At 45.0% G+C, this 21,835-nt stretch overlaps 2 protein-coding genes across 2 annotated transcripts in view; both read right to left on the bottom strand.

Annotated features, from left to right (window-relative positions):
- The window catches only part of AATF (apoptosis antagonizing transcription factor), a 64,130-nt gene extending 59,567 nt beyond the window's left edge, over positions 1-4,563 (bottom strand). Inside the window, exons 1-2 of the mRNA XM_081173263.1 lie at positions 4,435-4,563; positions 1,479-1,658 (exon numbers count right to left, since the gene is read on the bottom strand). Coding sequence (XP_081029389.1) covers positions 1,479-1,658; positions 4,435-4,522 — 268 coding nt within the window. The 5' untranslated portion in view covers positions 4,523-4,563. The remainder of the gene's footprint in view (positions 1-1,478; positions 1,659-4,434) is intronic.
- Positions 4,564-13,238: 8,675 nt separating this feature from the next.
- The window catches only part of LHX1 (LIM homeobox 1), a 55,901-nt gene continuing 47,304 nt past the window's right edge, over positions 13,239-21,835 (bottom strand). Inside the window, exons 4-6 of the mRNA XM_081173113.1 lie at positions 21,458-21,623; positions 14,882-15,290; positions 13,239-14,697 (exon numbers count right to left, since the gene is read on the bottom strand). Of these exons, the coding sequence (XP_081029239.1) occupies positions 14,911-15,290; positions 21,458-21,623 (546 nt within the window). The 3' untranslated portion in view covers positions 13,239-14,697; positions 14,882-14,910. The remainder of the gene's footprint in view (positions 14,698-14,881; positions 15,291-21,457; positions 21,624-21,835) is intronic.

Consider the following 21,835-nt stretch of genomic DNA (forward strand, 5'->3'; position numbering starts at 1 on the left):
GCACCCACAGACCCCTGCCAAAAAATAAAAATAAAAAGGCTAGCGGCCCCGTTTAAAGATCAACTCCCATTTTACAATATGTGCATTTTCAAGATTTTGGCTCAGGCATGGGGGTGTGGTGGGGGGATGACAAGGAAGTTCATGGAGCTTTCCCCCTGCCCCTCCCCCCACCTTGGCAGATTGACGCCTCAAACTTGCACTTTCCTGCAGCAGCTGAACCGATTATCAGACCCATTGATTAGCTGACAGCCTTTCCCATTAAATAATGAGATAATGGGTGAGCATTACAAGGTGATCAAGCACCCGTACGTACATCTTTATTAAGGGGGGGGGCGGAGTGAGGCATCGTATACAGGGATACAGTCTCCGAGAAATCTATCAATGTGTTGTTGTTTTTTTAAAAAAAGAGTTGCCAATTTCCCTCTCACTGATCCAGCACCAACCTGACAACCTGGGACCTCCATGCAACATGAAAATATTACAGTGACGTCTCAGGACAGAAAGAGCGGCCTGCAAGACTGCTTAAGCATGCTAGAACGCCACCACTCTAATTCTGCATGCTTTTTCCAATGCAGGTGAACTGTCTGATTCAGGATGCTCAGAACCAAGACACCCCACAATACTTAGCATTCAAAGGTATTACTACTACTACTTCTAATAATAATAATAATAATAATCGGTTATATTTGTACACAGTCCTTCATCTGAAAAATCTTAGGGCTGTTCACAGAACAAAAATACAGAATAAAACCACAAAGTGCATAATAAAAATGAGGGAACGGACCCACAAAATAACCCCCTTTCCCCCATGATCGATAATGAACTTTAAAAAATGTTTAAGAAATCCTTTTTTCAAAAGCCCAGAAGCATTGTTGTTGGGGATAACAACAACAGGAATCACCAAAAAAAGAGAGAAATTTGTGCCTATATGCGAAAACAGCCGCCAGTGTGCTACTAGGGCAAAAATGGAAAACAGTTAAGGTACCAAGAAAACAAGAATGGTATATCAAACTGTTAGAATATGCGGAGCCAACAGGGATGACCACTAGAATAAGAAAATCTTTTTGCATTGCTTTTCTTCATATTCTGTTGGTACAGAATTATATCAGAAATGCAAATAAATATTTTAAAAAATAAAACCTTCCCCAAAAAGCATTTAAAAGTGTTACTGGAGTCTAAAGATGTAGAATGGAGTCGCCAGCCAAACCACCCTGGGGAGAACCTTCCACAAACAGGGAGTCACTGAAGAAAAGGCCCACTCATCTTGCAACCCTCTGAACCTCTCGCAGCAGAGCCCACGAAGAAGCGCCTCAGATGTTGATTTCAGGGTCTGGGATAGGTGGCTGGGGCTGATGGGAGTTGTGGTCCAAAATGTCTAGAAGACACCGCGTTGGAAAAAGCTGTCCTAAACATTAAGAGAGCTTGACAAGAAATGGGGAACCCCCCCCACAAAAAAAGGGAACGGTGCAGGATCTCACCTGACAGTTGATCGTCTCCCCACATTTCTTCCTCCAAAGCTTTGCGGGATATGGCCTTCCCACGGTATCTCTTATCAGCATCCAAAAGGTGGGAGGAGACCCCCTTTCGTATGTGCCCAAGTGCAAGGACATCATCTTCATCTCCTTCGTCAAACTTGCCAACCACCCTGGCTGCGGTGGCTGCAAAAGGGGGAGAGAAGGTGAAAGAGATTAATGGGGGGGGTTAGAAGGGGGGGAAATTCCACCCCACCCCTCCAGTGGTCCAAGAAGTTTGCCGAAATCACTGGCTGAATGGGGAACACGCAGCTTTTCAGATGTGGCCAGATCACAACTTGCAATAGCTCCTCAGCCAACGCAACCCAACAATCAGGGATGATGGGAGTTGCAGCCCAACAACATCTAGAGAGTCAGAGATGGCTTCTGCGCAGAAAGATACACCACCAAATATTCACAGTGATAGTTAAATTGATATTCCCGTGCAGCAAGGCACGATACCTTGGAATTCTAAATACCAGGAACAAGCAACAAAGAGCTCACTGCAACATGTTTGGGAGTTCCAGTGTTTAAACCACAATGCTGGATTAATAAGACCTCACTCAGATGCAGCCAAAATGATTCCTGCCATGCACAGCAGCAGAAACTCTGGTTGGTTTTCACCATCAGCTACCAACATATCCCTAAAGCATGTTAAGATAGGAGAGGGAACAGCATTGCAGGCCCTGCCCTGTGGAACTCCCTGCCACTAGAGGCATAGCAGAAACCATCCTTGCCTTTTCTCCAGACGTCTTCTGAAAACCATACTGTTTAGGCAGGCCTTCACAATATGAATTTCTCTTTTGAACCAACCAGTTATATTTAGGGATTGATTGTATTATTTTTGTATATAAGAACCTTGATAATAGTTTATGAAAGCATAGATTGCAAATATTCAAATAAATTTGCCCCCAGGAGTGGAGGGAAGGCACATTCCTAGTCTCTTATTTTACTAAGAGAATCATCATTACACTCTTGGGGGCTGATGCAAACACACGTTTTACGAAGTAGAGCTGTCACCCCATTAAAGAAATGTTACTCAATTAATTGCATGGGTCCTTTATCAACTATTTTGTCAATCAAAACCTTTCAAGCCTGGCAGTGTAGTGTAATGAATCAACCAACTACAACAAAGCAGTCCTAACTAAGGAGAGATCTTCTTGAGATCAAGTTCTGAATTTCTTTGCCAATTATCACAGCAGGTCCATGATGTTAACTGAGATACCATCTCAGCAATAAACACCTTTACATTATGCACCAGTCAGTGGTATTGAATGAACCAGCTGCAAACCTCTTGGTTCTATATGGCAACATTTTTTTAATTGTTTGTTTTTATTTTATTACATTTCTACACTGCCCTTCATCCAAGAATCACAGGGCAGTTTACAATATAAAAACACAACATTAAAGATCCCAGGTGGATAGGATATAGAAGTAGGGTGTGTTGAGTTTTTCAACTTTCAAATTCCAAAAATGAGGGGTGCTAAAAAGTTGTAACATGATATAATAATAATAATAATAATAATAATAATAATAATAATAATAATAATAATAAATTTTATTTGTATCCCACCCTCCCCTGCTGGAGCTGGGCTCAGAGCGGCTAACATCATATAAAAACACAATATACATAAAAACAAACAAACAATTGATTAAAATGCATCCCAAAATTATTTCAAATAAATTAAAATTAGACTGGACAAATGACCATCCTCAAGTTAAAACTGAAAGCAGTTAATGTTATTTTGGTTAAATTAATATAATGTAGTTTTCCTTGGTAAGTAAAATGCGTGTAAATTTTTAATGGTTGCCAAGTACCTGCAGTTATATCATATACTATTAGCAGTACTAGTATTATTTAGCATTATCTGACATTTTCAGAATGTAAAATGAAATTCTTTGGTTTTCTGAAAGCAGTTTATGTGCTTCTTCATCAAACAGACTTATCAAGCTAAATGTTGTCCAATAACAAAAGTAATAGATTTGAATTCCTCACACCTGGAAACACGTTTTTCAAGATGCCTCATAAAAGACACGTGCAAAAACTTTCACCCTCTAAATCCATACGCTCTAGTACAGGAGGCTACCTTAAACTTCTTGCAAGGTGTTCTGGGAGCTGTAGTTTGTTAAGAGAGACCACCTGCTCCCCTCCAAGATCTACAATTCTCAGAGCGGCTTAAACAATCCATCTCTTTTCTCAAAGCTATGGGAACTGTAGTTCTGGGAGGGGAAGAGGGGTCTCACCTAACAACATCTCTCTCACATACACACAGGACAATTCCCCTAGTCTGCTAAAAAAAACCCACAACCACTACATAACGTGCACACGTGGCCAAGGAAACTTTTACTAGCTCTCTGAAACCCAAGTACACGCATGCATGCACGCACGCACGCACACATACGCGTGTCCAGAGATACTTGCACACACGTGTCCAGGGGCCTTTCCACTCGCTTGGTGAAACCCACTCAGCGACACGCACACACACGTGTTCAGGGGCCTTTCCACTCGCTTGGTGAAACCCACTCAGCGACACGCACACACGTGTTCAGGGGCCTTTCCACTCGCTTGGTGAAACCCACTCAGCGACACGCACACACACACACGTGTTCTGGGGCCTTTCCACTCACTTGGTGAAACCCACTCAGCGACACGCACACACACGTGTCCAGGGGGCCTTTCCACTCGCTTGGTGAAACCCACTCAGCGACACGCACACACACGTGTCCAGGAGTATTTCCACCCGCTTGGTGAAGCCCACCCAGCGACGCGCGCACACACAAACACACACGTGTCGAGGGGTTCTCCCACCACCGTTTCCAACCCACGCGTCCACACACAAGCACCGGCCCCTGCTTCTCGGAGAGAGACGGAGCCCGAAGCCGCCCCGGCATTGCGGTTGCTTCCCCCCACCCACCCGCTCACCGTCCTCGGGGTCGTCCTCGGGGTCGTGCAATGCGCGGGGCAGCGGGTTGAGCAGCCGCTCCAGCTCCTCCGCTAAGGGCGCCGCCATCTTGATCCTCTCCTCGCCCGCCCGGAAAAAGGAGGCGGAGCCAGCAAAGGGCCGCCCAAAGGCCCGGGGAAGGGGAGGGCCTCTCGCTTTGCACATTTTTGCACGCGCGGACACAGCTATGCATATACATTAAATGCACGTGCACCCTCCGCTCAAATTCCCAGGGCGGTTTTCATCATGACTAGAGTACCACTGCAGCTGCCAACCTTCTTTTTATTTCATTTTTTTGCTGCGTGGTTTTGCATTTAGGCTGCCAGACCTTGCGATGAATCTTTTAGGGGGGTTTACAATCAAGCGGTGTATAAATTTTGTTGTTTAATTTCGGTGAATGTTTCTTAACGAGACGCTTTTATCAACTTACTGATCAGATGTCAAAGAAATAAACAACTATCTGACTTTTAGAAGACATCCGAAGGCAGACCTGTTTAGGGAAGCTTTTGATATTTGAGAGTATTTTAATGTTTTGTTGGAAGCCGCCCAGAGTGGCTGGGGAAACCCAGCCAGATGGGCGGGGTATAAATAATAAATTAATATTACATTTTTATTATTTTGGTATGTTTTTTAGTTAATTGTGTAATTTTCATGTTCTGGGTTGCCTTCAGCATGATTTCCTATGCCAAGGGAGCATGCACATTAAAAGTGAGAGTGATGATAGTGGCGGTGGCCACATTCACAACAAATATATTTAAAGCACTATGTCGGGTTGCCATATTTCAAAAAGTGAAAACACCGGAAGTTGTTGAGGTTTATTATTATTATTATTATTATTATTATTATTATTATTATTATTATTATTATTATTATTATTATTATTATTATAAAACACTGAAAACACACAAAAAAAATTGCCTTTTGTTGTTGTTGTTGTTTTGTTTACTTGCCGAAGATCTAGGACAAACCATGGCCTTCTCTAAATTCTCTCCAGACATCACTTCCGCCTTTGAAATCCTGGTAATATCCAGGAAAATCTGGACATACAGCAGCGCTGGCATTAGGGCACCACTTTGACAGGCATGACTTCCCCCAAATAAATCTGGGAGCCATAGTTCTGGGTGCTGAGAGATATTAGGAGGCACACACCCTCCATTTCCTCTGGCAGAGCTACAGTTCTCCAAGTTCCTTGGAAAGAGCAATGGATTGTTAAACCACTCTGGGTCTTGTAGTTTTAGGAGGGCAACATGGTGACACTTGTGGCACCTTGAAGGCTTAACACATTTATTACGACGACTCCTTGCTTTTGTGAGAACACAGGACAATATGTCTTCCCTGTGTGTGTTAACTTTTACAGCTGAGAGGATGGATTTCAGTCTAAGCCACCTCGATCTTCGTGCTGCGCTCTAATAATGTGTTATGTTTCAAATGTCCAAAGCACTTCGCGTAACTGAAAATCCTTACGGCGATAAGCCAGTGTCATTTACGTACATTTCACAGAAGGGGAAACTGAGGCCAAGGAAAAGAGTGTATGGCCTGAGCCCAGCTACTGAGTTTTTGATTCATAGCTTGGTCTCTTAGCAGCTGCATCAAACCAGTAGTGTAAAAGCCCTACAACAAACACACTGGTTTCCTGGGTATCTCAACATATTATTGGGGGGGGGGGAGCTATCAAGAGTCCCCTGTTGGCAGCCTTAAAAGAGTTAACAAATAGGTAGCCCCAAATCCCATGCATGTTTGCTGATAAGAGAGCTTCCAGCTGAAGCTGCTTTGCCTTTTAAATGATTGGATAGGAGGGGCTTGGGAAGACCTTCTTTGCCTGGAGAGCCACGGTCAGTCTGACATTCCCTGCCCAATGGTGGGTGGGTTGAGAGGGAATGGGTGGGACAGGCAATGGAAGTGATACCTATGCACAGATGGCAACATTCCCAGCATGCAAATTCCTGAAGTTTCTCCAGTCTCCATGACCACAAGAAAACACAATTTAATTGGGCTGGGTTTTTGTTCAGGGTTTTTTGTTAGGGCGGGACTGCTGCTGTTATTTATATTTTTTAAAAATTGTATCTTTATTTTGGATCCTATTAAGATTTATGTGGAAGTTGTTCCATCAGGTTGTGTACTTTTTGATGTTTTATTCATTGCTTGACTATTTTTGTTATGCATATAATTATCTTTTCTTTTTTTTACATGTTGTAAGTGTGATAGGAATTTTGAGGTCTTAGATATATGGTAATGTTCATAACCACACGTACATAGATCAGCACAGGAAGACTGACCTGAAGTCATTTTGATTCCTAAACTGAGCAAATGTTTTCTCTGCAAGGTCAAACTGGAAAAGCCTCCCCATTGTCTCTTTCCTCACAAATCCTGTCTTAAGGACACATTTAAGATATGAATAGGGTGTGAGCCTGTGACCTGGCCCAGGAACTAAGTATTTATCACTACAAAAGACTAAGCCTCCCCAGGAAATCCAATCAAGTAACCTGCCAGACAGGAGATAAACAACGACAAGAGAAAAACAACATTCAAATGTTCTGTTTTAGACCACCTTTTTTGTGATGTAGGTGTGATGTATCTGAGGGGTGGTCTTAGGTTACACCCCTTCTGTGATATATGTTTGATGTTTCTGGGGGTGGTCCTGATCTACAGGATGGGAATTTCAAAAGTCTTTATAAGGCCTTGCATGCCATTTTTCTGGGTCCTCCTCCTTTCCCGCGTGTGAGGGGAGCACCCTGTTGCAACAGATCAATAAAGATCAAGCTTACTAGCTGCTTTGCTTCTCAATATTCTCTGGTTGGCCTCTGTTATTCTCTCCTACCAATAGGGAACCTATATAAGGACTTTATATGGGCTCTTAGATACCCCATAAGGGAAAAGGGCAATTTTTGTTTACAACATAAGCAGTCTTGAGCATGGTCCCAATTACGGAAAGGCAGCATACAAATAAAATTATGTATAATGTGTGTATATAATTAGCAATCCACTTCAACAGTTTTATCTGATGAATGGGACTGTAGTGTGTGAAAGCTTATGCCATCATAAGTTTGTTGGTTCTTAAGGTTACAAATGGCTCTGTTGTCTTTGCTAACACTAATACCCCTCTGCAGAAGTCAACAGTGGCAGTATATTTTAGGGTGGCTGCAGTCCTGAATCTACTGACTTGAGAGTAAATTTATTTGAATTAAGTGGGATTAACGTCTGGTTAGGCATGTCTCACATTGAATTATTAGGTGATTAAAAGACAAACAAAGTTAATATTGAGTGCGTATGTATTTTGCAGGTTCAGAAAGTGGCACTATGTGTGGAAAAGATATGCTTGTGTTTTATTTCATAAAATTTATACACTGCTTGATTGTAAATATCCTCAAAGCAGTTGTGCTGTTTCCAACCTATAAATCTAATATGGTAAATTACTTTTAAGCTGTGGCTAAGTGAAATTTCCCACATGTTATATTGGCAGTGGTGAACCACTGCCCCCTAGTCTAATTAGCCCTCCCAGGCCTCCCCCTTTGATGTGCAAGGTTGTTCAACCAAGCCATGGTACACCTGTGCTACACCTGATGTCAGGTGCAGGACAGGTCAAGAGGCACCAGGCTTTGCAAGCACTGATCATCAGCACTTTGCCTGTGTGGTTTGATTTCAAGCCATGCAGGCAAAGGAAGATGGGTCACCTGATATTGTGATGTCAAGTGACTGACATCCACCTAAACATTAGGAAGATCCACCTAAACATTAGGAAGAACTTCCTGACAGTAAGAGCTGTTCGACAGTGGAATTTGCTGCCAAGGAGTGTGGTGGAGTCTCCTTCTTTGGAGGTCTTTAAGCAGAGGCTTGACAACCATATGTCAGGAGTGCTCTGATGATGTTTCCTGCTTGGCAGGGGGTTGGACTCGATGGCCCTTGTGGTCTCTTCCAACTCTATGATTCTATGATTTTATGATTCTATGACATGTGGATAGCCCTGCCTATCTGTAAAAGTTGTCCTGTTAAGAAAAGGGACAGTTAAGGATCCAACTAACGTGCAGGATCCAGTCCCCCATCATCACCACCACATTAAATATTTCACAAATTAGGGGACAAAGCATTCCTTCACAAATCAATATGATTTATTGATTTTCATCCCTTTCCCCATATAGATCATGGATGGAATTAGAAAGATTTGGTTCCCACAGTGGGTGCTTATAGTGCCATTTACACTTCATCACACTCACTGGCCAGGCCATCAACTGGAAAGGTTTTTATTCCACTCATAGAATGTTTGATTATTCCTTTTTGAAAACAATCATAGGCACCCACAAGTACTGAGCCTAATTTGTCTCCCAACTTGTGATTCTCCGTTTGCATATTTGACTGGCACCTAGGTTTCAAAATATAAGACCATACTATACGATGAATTTTAATAAAAAGAGAAGAGGTGTTCAGAAGCAAAATCCTGTGCATGCCAAGAGCTCAGTGTGGCTTACTCCCTGGTAAGTGTAGTTAGAACTGCAGCCCACCCACGCCATATAATCAAACAACAAACATACGCAGAATGTACTGGGAATTCAATAGCAGATATGAGTACAGTACTTATGGAAGCATTCAGCCATACCAGAAAACATCCCAATATATCGACCCATGTAAAAACTGCATTTCTAACCCCCCAGAGTGCCAGATTAATGCTTTTCTTCCCAATATAAAAAAGCACTAAATATATAATGGAAAGCCTGCATGGGTGTGTGCATATTTTGAAAGAATAATTGTGTTGGCTTGTTCCAGCAACCTCACTTTCAAAATTGATAATTCTGTCTCCTGAAAGACTAAGGCTACATTTAACCTGGGAGGAAGCCCCACTGCACCTAACCTCCGAGTAGACTTGCATAGGATTGCGCTGTTAAGGTTGCTATTCTGTGCTCACTTGCACAGGAGTAAGCCCCACTGAATGAAGAGAGGCTTACTTCTGGAGTAAACACACATAGGATTGTGCTCGAATTCAGGTCATAAGCTTCATAATATCTGAGGGACAACACAAAATTAATGCTTTTCTTCCCAATATAGGAAAACAGCAATTACAATAGGAAAAACGTACTTTGGTGGGTTCCCCCTTCATAAATTAATATTTTCATGATACAGTACTGTAAAGGGCAAGAAATAGGAAGCATTGCTTGGGGCTGCCCTCTTCTTCCTCCACTGAGTTTTATACACATTTATTCAGAAGTAAGCCCCACCAAGTCGGGCAGGAGGACTGATCAGTTCCAGATCAATCTGCCTTTGAAGTGACACGGCAAACATGGAAGGGAAAGTGAAACTGGTAAAAGATGCTGAGTTGCCAAATTATGTCCAGGAAGAAAAAGAGAGTGGATAAAGGACATTTAAGAGTTGTGGGGAACCTCAGGTCCAGGTAGGCCTCAGGACTCCCCTCAGGACAGGTGCTACAACCCCAGGCCATGCCTCTGGCCATTCCTCCTCAAATCCTTTCGCCTGAATGAAATGTTTCATTAAACTTTGACTGTGCCTCTTGCTCCCCTGAATGAGGGATGGAGAGATAGTGTGGAAAAGTGTATGACTTTCACATGGCTGGACTGTACAAAGGCGAGTGTTGCCTCTGCTGTTCCACTCACTCGCCTCTGGCCTCATCCAGCACTGACATGGCGTGAGTCCCTCAAATGTTTGCACGTGAGGGGCGGCAGCCCTCAGGCTTGCAAAGGTTCCTCACCCTTCACTTAGAACATGGTGCTACCCAGGGCCAGCCCAAGACATTTTTGCACCTGAGGCGAACCAGAATATGGCATCCCTACCAGCCTGAAAATAAAGGTTGAGTGAAGATGCTGCATGAATAGGCAGGGCTCGTGCTGCCTGGGGCAGAGGACAAGATGGCGCCCTCCCTGTACCATGCACAGAAGCTGACTGGAGCTGTCGTTGAATCTTAACTTCAACCTGGCAACAGGATGACATCCTCCAGCCTGTGGTTTATATAGGTCTGATCCCCAACACAGGGGAATGGCCCCGGGTTCAAGAGGAATGGAGGGTGTCTGTCGCTTCTGCCTGAGGAGACTACTTCCCTAAATAATTATGGGATCTGTATTTTGTTAGGGGCATAGGCGCCGACTCCATGGGGCTTGAGGGGGCCCGAGCCCCCTCAAAAGTTCGTTTGGGGGGCTCCGCCCCCCCCAATAATCTCCGGCGCCCCTCCAGCAGAGCGCCATCGCCGCCCCTCCCCCAGCCCAAAATGCACAGGGTCGGGCTGCATGCCTCCTGCCCTCCCTCCCGAGCAAAAGCTCCACCCAATTTCCGTCGGAGCTGATTAATAGGCGCAGCACGCTCTCCCCTATTCGCTCACGAGGAGGCGGTGCCACTTTATTTGCATATTCATGAGCTTATTTATTATTCATGAGCTTTCCCGGGGGCCCCCCCAATATTTTTTATAAGTCCGCGTCCCTGGTTAGGGGTGCTGAGAGTTGTTAGAAGGCCCCTGTTCCCCTCACAGGACTATAATTCACAGAGTGGTTTGTCAATCTCTCTTCCTCAGGAAGTCTGGGAATTGTAGCTCTGAGAGGGGAATACAGGCCTCCTAACAACTCTCAGAAACCTTACAAAAGACAGCTCCCATAATCCTTTGGGGGAAGCCATTACTGCTTAAAGTGGTGCGATAGCGTTTTAAATGCCTGACACGAATGTGGGTTGAAAAGTATAACGCGTGAGGGAGGCAAACACTTGTTATGAAGCACAGTGGTGTGCCTTGGAGTCTCAAATTTCCGTGTCGCCCCGTGAGATGCCAAAATTCAGTGCCCCCCACCTCTCGCCTTCCACCAAGGCTCTGTGCCCAGTGCAACTGAACCAGTTGCGCCCCCCCTAAATCTGCCTCTGTGAAACGTTTGCACTGATGTCAAAGAGACAAGCACATGCCAGCCTGTCTGCACCATGACACCACAGCTAAGGCAACATTTTTCCATCTTCACCGCATCAAGCAGTTGGTCCCTTACCTTTCCCGCCCCGACCTGGCCACAGTGATCCATGCGACGGTCACCTCCAGGCTTGACTACTGTAATTCGCTCTATGCGGGGCTGCCCTTGAAACTCTCCCACAAACTTCAGCGGGTGCAGAATGCTGCAGCGAGGCTCCTCATGGGGTCCCTGCCATGGGAGCATATTCACCCAGTGCTTTACCAGTTGCACTGCCTCCCGGTGGAGTATAGGGTCATGTTCAAGGTGCTGGTCTTGACCTTTAAAGCCCTTCGCGGCTTAGGCCCCTTGTATTTACGGGACCACCTCTCCTGGTATGCCCCGCAGAGGACCTTAAGGTCCATGAATAGCCATAGTTTAGAGGTCCTGGGCCCTAAAGAAGTCAGACTATCCTCCACCAGGGCCAGGGCCTTTTCAGTGATGGCTCCGACCTGGTGGAAGGCTCTGTCCCATGAGACGAGGGCCCTTCAGGATTTAAATTCAACCTGATCTTTTATTTCCCTTCTCTTCCTTCCCCCTCCCCTTTTATGAAGATTACCCACTCTGAGACCCCACAGCTAATTCTCCCCAGGCCTCCTCACTGACCCAAGTAGGACCAATTCAGCCAGATAGCCCTGGGATTACCTAATGCTTATTTCCCTTAAATTGATTTCTGAACTTTGAATTTTATTGTTATTCATGTTTTATACTGTATTTTATGCTGCTTTTACAATTAAGTTTTAAATTTGTTGTTAGCCACCCTGAGCCCGGTTTTTGAACCGGGAAGGCAATCCTCAAGAGTAGGCCAAGCTACCGGGAATATAATAGAGGCTCGGTCTTGTGGTTAAACCATGACAATAAAAATTTATATTCTTTCAAGGTTAGCTTAGTTGTGTTGCGCACACAGTTGTGTCCTCCAATGGAGGGGAACTGGAGGAATGGCTGGAACAGGGGGCACTGCCACCTGAAGCGGTTGACTCAGCCTAATGGTAGAGCCGTACAGTGGTACCTCGGGTTAAGTACTTCATTCGTTCCGGAGGTCTGTACTTAACCTGGAACTGTTCTTAACCTGAAGTACCACTTTAGCTAATGGGGCCTCCTGCTGCTGCCGCGCCGCCAGAGCACAATTTCTGTTCTCATCCTGAAGCAAAGTTCTTAACCTGAAGCACTATTTCTGGGTTAGCAGAGTCTGTAACCTGAAGCCTATGTAGCCTGAAGCGTATGTAACCCGAGGTACCACTGTACTTCAATCCTACAAGTATTTGGGGCAGAGTGAGCTTCATTCAAATGTGTGTGTATGTTCTTCAAATCCACACTCAGTAACTATCTGCTGTAAGAAGGTCCCATGGTACCAGAAATTTCCAAGAGAGCGGTGAACACCCTGCTGTAACAATTTTATCAGACATGGCGGGGAAACCTTGGGAGTTTCTCTCAGGATTCTCCAAGATGCTTCTTCAAATCGCTGAGGAGAAAGCTCCAAAAGCACTTCAAACTTAATTTTAACCTGAAATCCAATGGCAACCCAACTTGAGCAATGTTGCCAGCGTTATCAAAACTCGTAGCGCTTTCCTCAAAACGACTCAAAAACGTAATCTGAGGAGAAACCACCAGATTCTCATTGAATCCAACGTCAAGTTATGGATGAGTGAAAACATCCTCAGATTTCGATATTCTTATAAAAAGGTGTTCTGCTATTCCTCAGAATCCCAAAGAAAACAAATTATGAGGAAATAATTGCCTGAGGAAGAACCCACACAATTAAAATTTTGCTTTTGGCAATATTTAAAAGAGATCAGAATCCTCCTTCTTAACCACCTCTCTCCCCCAATGTCATAAATATTTTAAAGCATTGAATGAAACACAGGTTATCTAAACATCAGATTTTCTAATTTTATTAAAAATTCACAAATTTTTTAATCCAACTTTCCCCCCTTTTCATACAGTGAATGGTCTAATATGCACTGGAGGTCACACAAGCTTAGGTTTATTTGAACAATAAAAGACATATGAGAAATTTAATATATAAAGAAAAAAAAGTAGCAGCTGCTGACTGCATATTTGACCATAAAATTTAAATATTTTGGACTTTTTTTTCTTTTAAAGACACAAAAATAAAACCTGTGTGGGTCTATATAAGTCATATTAACAATTCCATTAATGTTGAACAGGACTAAACATTAGCAAAGATGTTAAATTTCCCCCCCTCTTAACCTTGTAACACTTTGTTTAAAATGTTTTGCGTTTTTCCCCCGGGCTGTGGGTACAGCACCCCCAAAGAGTATTTTGTGCTATAGAATTGTTTTATTTGGCAACTGTTTGATTTTACAAGTTTTTATTCTTTGCCTGCTGTAAACGCCACCTTTACAAACTAGCACAGTGAAACACAAGCCCTGTAATGTCTTATAACAACTACAGAAAAAAAAGGAAAAAGAAAGAAAAATGAACTATTTTGGTTGATTGCTCAAAATACTTTGCTTTTGAACAAGAGGTTCTAAAACAGGAATTTTTTTTAAGTAAAACATTGCGCTCCTGAATTTAACATTCGACGTAAACAGTTGACTGCTTTTTTTTCTAGTTTCATAGAGTCTTTTTATTTTTGTTTGTTTAGCTTTTATTTTTCTGAAGGTAGAATACTTTGTCGTTCGTTTCTTTTCAAGTCAGTTTTTTTTTTTTTTACTTAGAAGTCTAGTAGAAGACTTCTGGGTTTTGAGGATTATTGGTGTGTGTCGCTCAGAGAAGGTAGAAGAGTTGATTCGGAGGGCTTATATTTAAATATTTGCTATTTTGGCCAATGAAAATAAAATAAACATAAAAGCACCACCCTCCCAAAAAGAACAACAAAATTAACTACATTTCATTTGCCCCACCTGACATTTCTGAAGCTTTAAAAGTCTATTGTTGTGGCTCATGTTGAATGTTCGGAGGCAAAATTAAACAAATCAATAATACCAAAAGAATCATCATTTTAAAAAATGCTAGAATTCCTTGAAGCTTTTTTTTTTTTTTTGTCTTGTTCTTGTTGACCTTGCCTTTATTCAATATTGGTTTCTTTTCCTATGAGAAAAGTCTCTGAGAATCTTGTTTTTTCCCCCCCCTAGAGTTATAGTCTAGTGAATGCGGACACTCACTATTCGCCATCCCATAGTATATGGCAGTATCGAAACAAATCCACTTCGCCAGTGTCTTTTTTCCTTCTTCACTTGGTACAAAAAGAGATTACTTTCTTCATATTCCCCCCCCCCCCTTGTCTTGTCTTTTCTCCTGTTCATTCTGTATCATGAAGATTGTCCTCCGGTTTATACCAAAATCTCCCTGGGCTTCGATCTGAAATGAATAATTCAGTTAATTCCCAAAGTTCGCCAAAAAAAAAAAAAAGGCAAAACCCCCAACAAATATATCTATATATCTATACGTCTTAGGGCAAGAAAAAAAAGAAAGAAACTATTTGCTCGAACTTGTTTCTATACACCTGGATGTAAGCAAAGGTGGGTGTCGATTGGCCACTTACTTCTCAGCCCCCAGTCTTGGTATTTAAAGCTACCATACAGCAGCCTCGTTCATTTCGGGCGGATGTGATAAGTGGCCGCCATAGTTAGCGCCGCCGTTGACGGATATCGAGGAAAACGGAGGACTCGGCCCAAAAACTTCGGCCGACATGGAGTGCAAGGAGCCAGGTAGGTTGGGTTCGGGGCTCGGCGAGTCCCCAGGTGGGTGTGACATGATATCTGTGAAACGCTGAGCTTCGCTGGAAGGGTGGTGTCCAGGTAATGGGTGGTCCATCCCCCCGAGAGGCGTTCCTGACGACCCGGACGATGGCACGAAAGGGAGATCCACCGGCGTCTGGGCTTGAGAGGAAGGCGGTCCTTGGGGGAAGAAATCGTAGTTGCTCCCAGGTCCGTAGTATTCGCTCTGGTAATCTGGCAGGCCAAGAAAAGATAAAAGGTTGACGTACATGCCACAGATATTTTTCTTTCTTTCTTTGCTGCATCAGGGGTTTTTTAAATATTTTGTTGTGTTTCCGAGCACAATTCAAAGTGTTGGTGCTGACCTTTAAAGCCCTAAACGGCCTCAGTCCTGTATACCTGAAGGAGCGTCTCCACCATCATTCAGCCCGGACACTGAGATCCAGCGCCAAGGGCCTTCTGGCGGTTCCCTCATTGTGAGAAGTGAGGTTACAGGGAACCAGACAGAGGGCCTTCTTGGTAGTGGCACCCGCCCTGTGGAACACCCTCCGTTCAGATGTGAAGGAAATAAGCAGCTATCTTATCTTTAAAAGATATCTGAAGGCAGCCATGTTTTGGGAAGTTTTTAATATTTAATGCTGTATTGTTTTTAACACTCGATTGGGAGCTGCCCAGAGTGGCTGGGGAAACTCAGCCAGATGGGCGGGGGTAATAATAATAATAATAATAATAATAATAATAATAATAATAATTTTGTCTTTTGCTGGAAGCCGCCCAGAGTCACTGGGGAAACTCAGCCAGGTGGGCGGGACATAAAGTTATTATTATTTTAGATCATAAGAACAGCAGAGGATGGCCTGATCAGCTGTCAATACTGCATAACCAAATTTGATTACAGTGGTGCCTCGCAAGACGAAATTAATTCGTTCCGCAAGTTTTTTCTTCTTGCGAGTTTTTCGTCTTGCGAAGCACGGTTTCCCATAGGAATGCATTGAAAATCAATTAATGCATTCCTAGGGAAACCGCCTTCAGACCAGGTCCGGGGACAGTCTGTCCCCCGACCTCTTCTGAAGGCTGGGGGGAGGGAACAAGGGCTTTTCTTCCCACTGCCAGCCTTCAGAAGGCTGTTCTGAAGGCTGGCGGTGGGAAGAAAAGCCCTTCTTCCCACCTCCCGCCCCGCAAGCTCCGGGGACAGGAGGTTTTTGCTGCCGACCGCCAGCATTTTAAAAGCCCCTGCTGTCCCGGGGCGATTTTAAAATGCTGGCGGGCGGGAGCGAAGCCTCCGCTGTCCCGGGGAGATTTTAAAATGCTGGGGGTCGGCAGCGAACGCTTCGCTCCCGCCCGCCAGCATTTTAAGATCGCCCGGGGCAGCGGAGAAGTCTCTGCTGTCCCGGGAAGGCAGGCGGGGGGGAGCAAAGACTTTTGCCCCCCGCTGGCCTTCAGAAGAGGTCCAGGATCTCTTCTGAAGGCCGGCTGTGGGCAAAAGTCTTTGCTCCCGACCGCCAGCAATTTAAAACAGGTCCCCGGAGATTTCCCTATGGGCTTTCATCTTGCGAAGCAAGCCCATAGGGAAATTCGTCTTGCGAAGCGCCTCCAAAACAGAAAACCCTTTCGTCTTGCGGGTTTTCCGTCTTGCGAGGCATTCGTCTTGCGGGGTACCACTGTAGTTACGTAGCAGGATGTCACCCTTTTCACTATGTGGTTCATGGTGGGCTGAGACTCCCCATGTCTCGATTAGAGAAGGGGAAACATGGGAAAAGCCAGCCGGATCAGGCCAATGGCCCATCTAATCCAGGATTCTCACAGGGGCCAGCCAGGTGTTCCAATGGGAAGCCTGCAAGCAGGAGCAGAATTTGGTAATATGGCGCCCTGTGCTCTCCTCCTGTAGTTTCCAGTAATTGGCATTCAGAAGAACTAAGGTCCAGTCCCGAGGGCCTTCTGGCAGTTCCCTCACTGCGAGAAGCCAAGTTACAGGGAACCAGGCAGAGGGCCTTCTTGGTAGTGGCACCCACCTTGTGGAATGCCCTCCCACCAGATGTCAAAGAGATAAACAACTACCTGACATTTAGAAGACATCTGAAGGCAGCCCTGTTTAGGGAACTTTTTAATATTTGATTAATTATTGTATTTTAATATTTTGTTGGAAGCTGCCCAGAGTGGCTGGGGAAACCCAACCAGACGGGCGAGGTAAAAATATATTGTTATTACTATCATCATCATCATCATCATCATCATCATCATCATCTGCCTGAGTCAGTATAAGCAATGCCTGAAGACTAGAATGTGTATGTATACTAGGATTAAATGATTATGGAGCTCAGAGCTTGGGCTACACCTGGGTGGGGAACCTCAGGCTCAAGGACTGAATGTGGCCCCACAGTCCTCTCTATCAGGCAGGGTATGTATGCAGTGGCGTAGCGTGGGGGGTGCAGGGGGGGCCGGCCGCACCGGGCGCAACATCTGGGGGGGCGCGCTCGCACTCGCAGCTCTCTGCCCCTAGGGCAGAGGGGGCGCAAATTACTTGCCTTGCCCCGGGTGCTGACAACCCACGCTACGCCACTGTATGTATGTATGTATATATGTATCTGTAAATAAATAAATAAATAAATAAATTATTACTATTATTATTTAGCCTAGCCCTGGCTTCTTTTGCACCTTGACCTGGCGCCATTTTCTGCTTCACCACAGTCAGCAAAATGATTTAGGGAGGCCCTGATGAGGCCCCCAGCCACCACCTCAACAGTGGTGCAACTTGGGTTGGACCTCAGAGCTGAAGTCTGGACCACCACAGCCCAGGCTCTGACCCCCCAAGTACCCCCCCCCGAAAGTGGCAAATTACAGTGACAAATGTGCTCTGCATCAGCATCTGTGCCACCAGTGACAGCTCTGGGCCTGATGCTGATGACTGCAACTTTTATTTCTCTTTACTTAAAAAAAACTCATTATGGTTGGGGTGGGGGGGGGGCAAGGACCAGGCACCTATACAGTTGCAAATGCTTGTCATAAACAACCCCACCTTTCCCCCTAGTTGCATCTTAAAACCTGTTTGCACGTCCTCAACTTTATATTAAAATGTAATTAATGCAAATTCTGCAATAAATTAAAACCACACTCTGCTATAAGATGCCAAGTTGAATCAATTTTGCTAAATTGTTATTATTTTCACACTTTGATCTGATTATGCTGATAAGGGGAAGAGGGGCCACAGAAACTTCTGTGGTTTCTGATTTCACCCAGTAACTTGAAATAGCATTTTTTTCAACAATAAGTGAAGCTTGGTTTTGTTTTTAAGAATGAGAGAACACCAAGATTCTTATAAAGCTGAAGATGAACTCTGCAGCCAAGATCACTTTGGGGAACTATTCCCATGTTTCTGTCGAACCAGTATTAATATGGTGGTGTGCAAACATTAGCTCCTCAAAAGTACATCTTCTTGGATTCAGTGGGGCTTACTCAGAGGAAAGTGGGTTTTTAGGATTATAGTCTTTGTTTGCAGGGAGGTTAGACTACATGGACTATTTAATGAGCATTCATTCTGGCTTTTCTGCGGGTAGGCTAGATGGCACTGCGTCAAAGCCAGTGTCATCCTCCACCTTCCCTGTCACTTTCCTTACTGCAAAAAGGCCTGATATTTTAAGAGAGTGGGTTTATCACACAATGTTTCCCAGTCAGCTATAATTGTGCAACCTACCACTGAACAACAGTGTCGTTGTAGTCGTCCCCCAAAAAACATGATAACTCCATCAGACAGTCACTTTGGGGCAGTCATTTCATGGACTGCCTCAGTGGGAGATATGGAAAGTGGTGCTCATTCCATCAGCTTAGCTGAAAGACCAGCTCTGTCACGCACCTCTTACCCCTGAACTGTGTCAGCTAGTCATTAGAAGGAAAACTATTTAATAATTGGTGTCTGAGTTTTATTTTTTCCCTCCTCCTCCCCCTTCCCTGGTGGGTCATTTTCCACCTCCCTCAATTTTAAGCCTACGTGCTTAAAGACTGTCTTGTTTTAAGTTACAGTGGTACCTCAGGTTACATACACTTCAGGTTACATACGCTTCAGGTTACAGACTCCGCTAACCCAGAAATACTGCTTCAGGTTAAGAACTTTGCTTCAAGATGAGAACAGAAATCGTGCTCCGGCGGCGCAGCAGCAGCAGGAGGCCCCATTAGCTAAAGTGGTGCCTCAGGTTAAGAACAGTTTCAGGTTAAGAACGGACCTCCGGAACAAATTAAGTACTTAACCTGAGGTACCACTGTATTGCATTTAAGCCACTCTGGGAGCCTTCTTGGCTGAAGAGCGGACTACAAATTCTATAAATGAATGAACCTGAATCCTTCCTGAAAATAGCAACTGTGTGGAATCACCCTCAGGCCCCACTGCAAGATCATTACCGTATATCCCTTACACTGGGGCTAGCCAACATGACACCCTCCTCTCACCTTAAAAATGGGTTAGGGCTTGCCAGTCATCCCAGTGCCTTTGATCTAATTGGCCCAGAACACAAGGAAGGCAGGATCAGGTTTGCTTCCTTCTGACTGATTCGGAAGAACAGTGCCAACACATATTGTTTATCTCTGTTAGTGCCCCCCTATGCTAGGCTTCCAATCTGCACCAGCCCCCCCCCCCCAAATTGGCAATTGGAGGGGACTCCCACTCACCCCTTGCATTTCAGGACAGAACTATGCAGTTAATTTCATGCTTAGTTTGGTTCTGAGTTTTGGAGTGCTTTTAATGTTGATGTTTTATTTTGTTTCTTTATACAGTGGTACCTCGGGTTAAGTACTTAATTCATTCCGGAGGTCCATTCTTAACCTGAAACTGTTCTTAACCTGAAGCACCACTTTAGCTAATGGGGCCTCCCGCTGCTGCCGCTCTGCCGGAGCACGATTTCTGTTCTTATCCTGAAGCAAAGTTCTTAACCTGAAGCATTATTTCTGGGTTAGTGGAGTCTGTAACCCGAAGCGTATGTAACCTGAAGCGTATGTAACCTGAAGTACCACTGTATTTTGTTGGAAGCTGCCCAGAGTGTCTGGGGTCAGATGGGTTGGGTATAAAAACACTTTGTTGTTGCATTAGGCTAGACCCTATGAAGCTGCATGAAGAGATTCATTCCAGATTCTAAAGCAAGGCTCTTTCTGGGTTCAGCTTCACAGGGGACCTTTGCAGAGAGAGCTGTAGCTCAGTGACAGAGGATCTGCTTTGCATAAAGGAAATCCCAGGCTCATCTCTGTATTCTGCTCTGGTCAGACCTCACCTGGAGTACTGTGTCCAGTTCTGGGCACCACAGTTCAAGAAGGACACTGACAAACTGGAACGTGTCCAGAGGAGGGCAACCAAAATGGTCAAAGGCCTGGAAACGATGCCTTATGAGGAACGGCTAAGGGAGCTGGGCATGTTTAGCCTGGAGAAGAGGAGGTTAAGGGGTGATATGATAGCCATGTTCAAATATATAAAAGGATGTCATATAGAGGAGGGAGAAAGGTTGTTTTCTGCTGCTCCAGAGAAGCGGACACGGAGCAATGGAGCCAAACTACAAGAAAGAAGATTCCACCTAAGCATTAGGAAGAACTTCCTGACAGTAAGAGCTGTTCGACAGTGGAATTTGCTGCCAAGGAGTGTGGTGGAGTCTCCTTCTTTGGAGGTCTTTAAGCAGAGGCTTGACAACCATATGTCAGGAGTGCTCTGATGGTGTTTCCTGCTTGGCAGGGGGTTGGACTCGATGGCCCTTGTGGTCTATTCCAACTCTATGATTCTATCTCCAGCTAGAGCTGGGAAAGGATCCTGCCTGAAACCTGGGGGAATCGCTAAGAAGTCAATGTAGATAACACTGAGCTTGGTGGATCAATGGTCTGACTCAGCGTGAAGCAGCTTCTTCTCTTGTGAGGGAGGCAGTTCAGCCTCTTTACCATTTAGGATGATCCTCTTAAGCTACTGCTTATAGGAGGCCAGGAAGCATGATTTGGCTAAAACGTGGGGGGCTAAGGATTTCATAAAGCCTTTATACCCCCTCCCCATGACTTGAGCACTGGTTCTGGTACGCGCTCAAGGGAGATTACAGGCACCCTAAAACTAAAAGGGGCACCTTTTAGTTGGCGATAAAGGGAAAGGATGCAGTGCCAAATTAGTCACTAAAGAAGTAAGTTTTCTGGCTAATGGGCTGGGATTAGGTTCCCACCCAATTTTTTAATAAAATTTAAATATTATAACTATTATCTAAAATTAAACAGCCTAATATCAAGTTTATTTCCTGACGGTTTTGCAGTTCCCCCTCCCTGCAAACTGTCTGACTCCAGGCCTGTCAAGAGGTGTAAAATCAAAATTCTCCGACTGCCTTGTGTGTGTGGATGCAGCTACGGAGACGTGTGAACACGCCCAGGAACCACCCCCAGCGCTTACCCACCTCCGTAAAAGGAGAAGGGCCCGTTGGGGATGAGCTCTCCCGGCTCCAGACGGTCTACCAGCGGCCTCATGCGGCGGGGGCTGCGGAAAAACGCGTGCCGTCGGGCCCCCAGCGCGCTCAGTTGCTTCATGCGCCTTTCTTTGGAACGCCGATTCTGGAACCAAACCTGCCAGGGAGAAGGAGGAAGAGAAGCCGGAGTTGAGAGGCTGCCTGGGATACCGAGGCGAGGACAAGGGCGCGGGGATCAACGCTAGAGCCACGGGGGAAGAGAAGCCAAGCAGGATCGCCCCCGTGGTGCGCCTAGGGCGCACGGAGAGATGTCGTTTGGAGAGCTTTTGGAACACTCGCCCTGGGTATTCGCCAAAGGGCCAGGCAGGC

Source organism: Podarcis bocagei (genome assembly GCF_964188305.1).
Source record: "Podarcis bocagei genome assembly, chromosome: 15".
Taxonomy (NCBI): domain Eukaryota; kingdom Metazoa; phylum Chordata; class Lepidosauria; order Squamata; family Lacertidae; genus Podarcis; species Podarcis bocagei.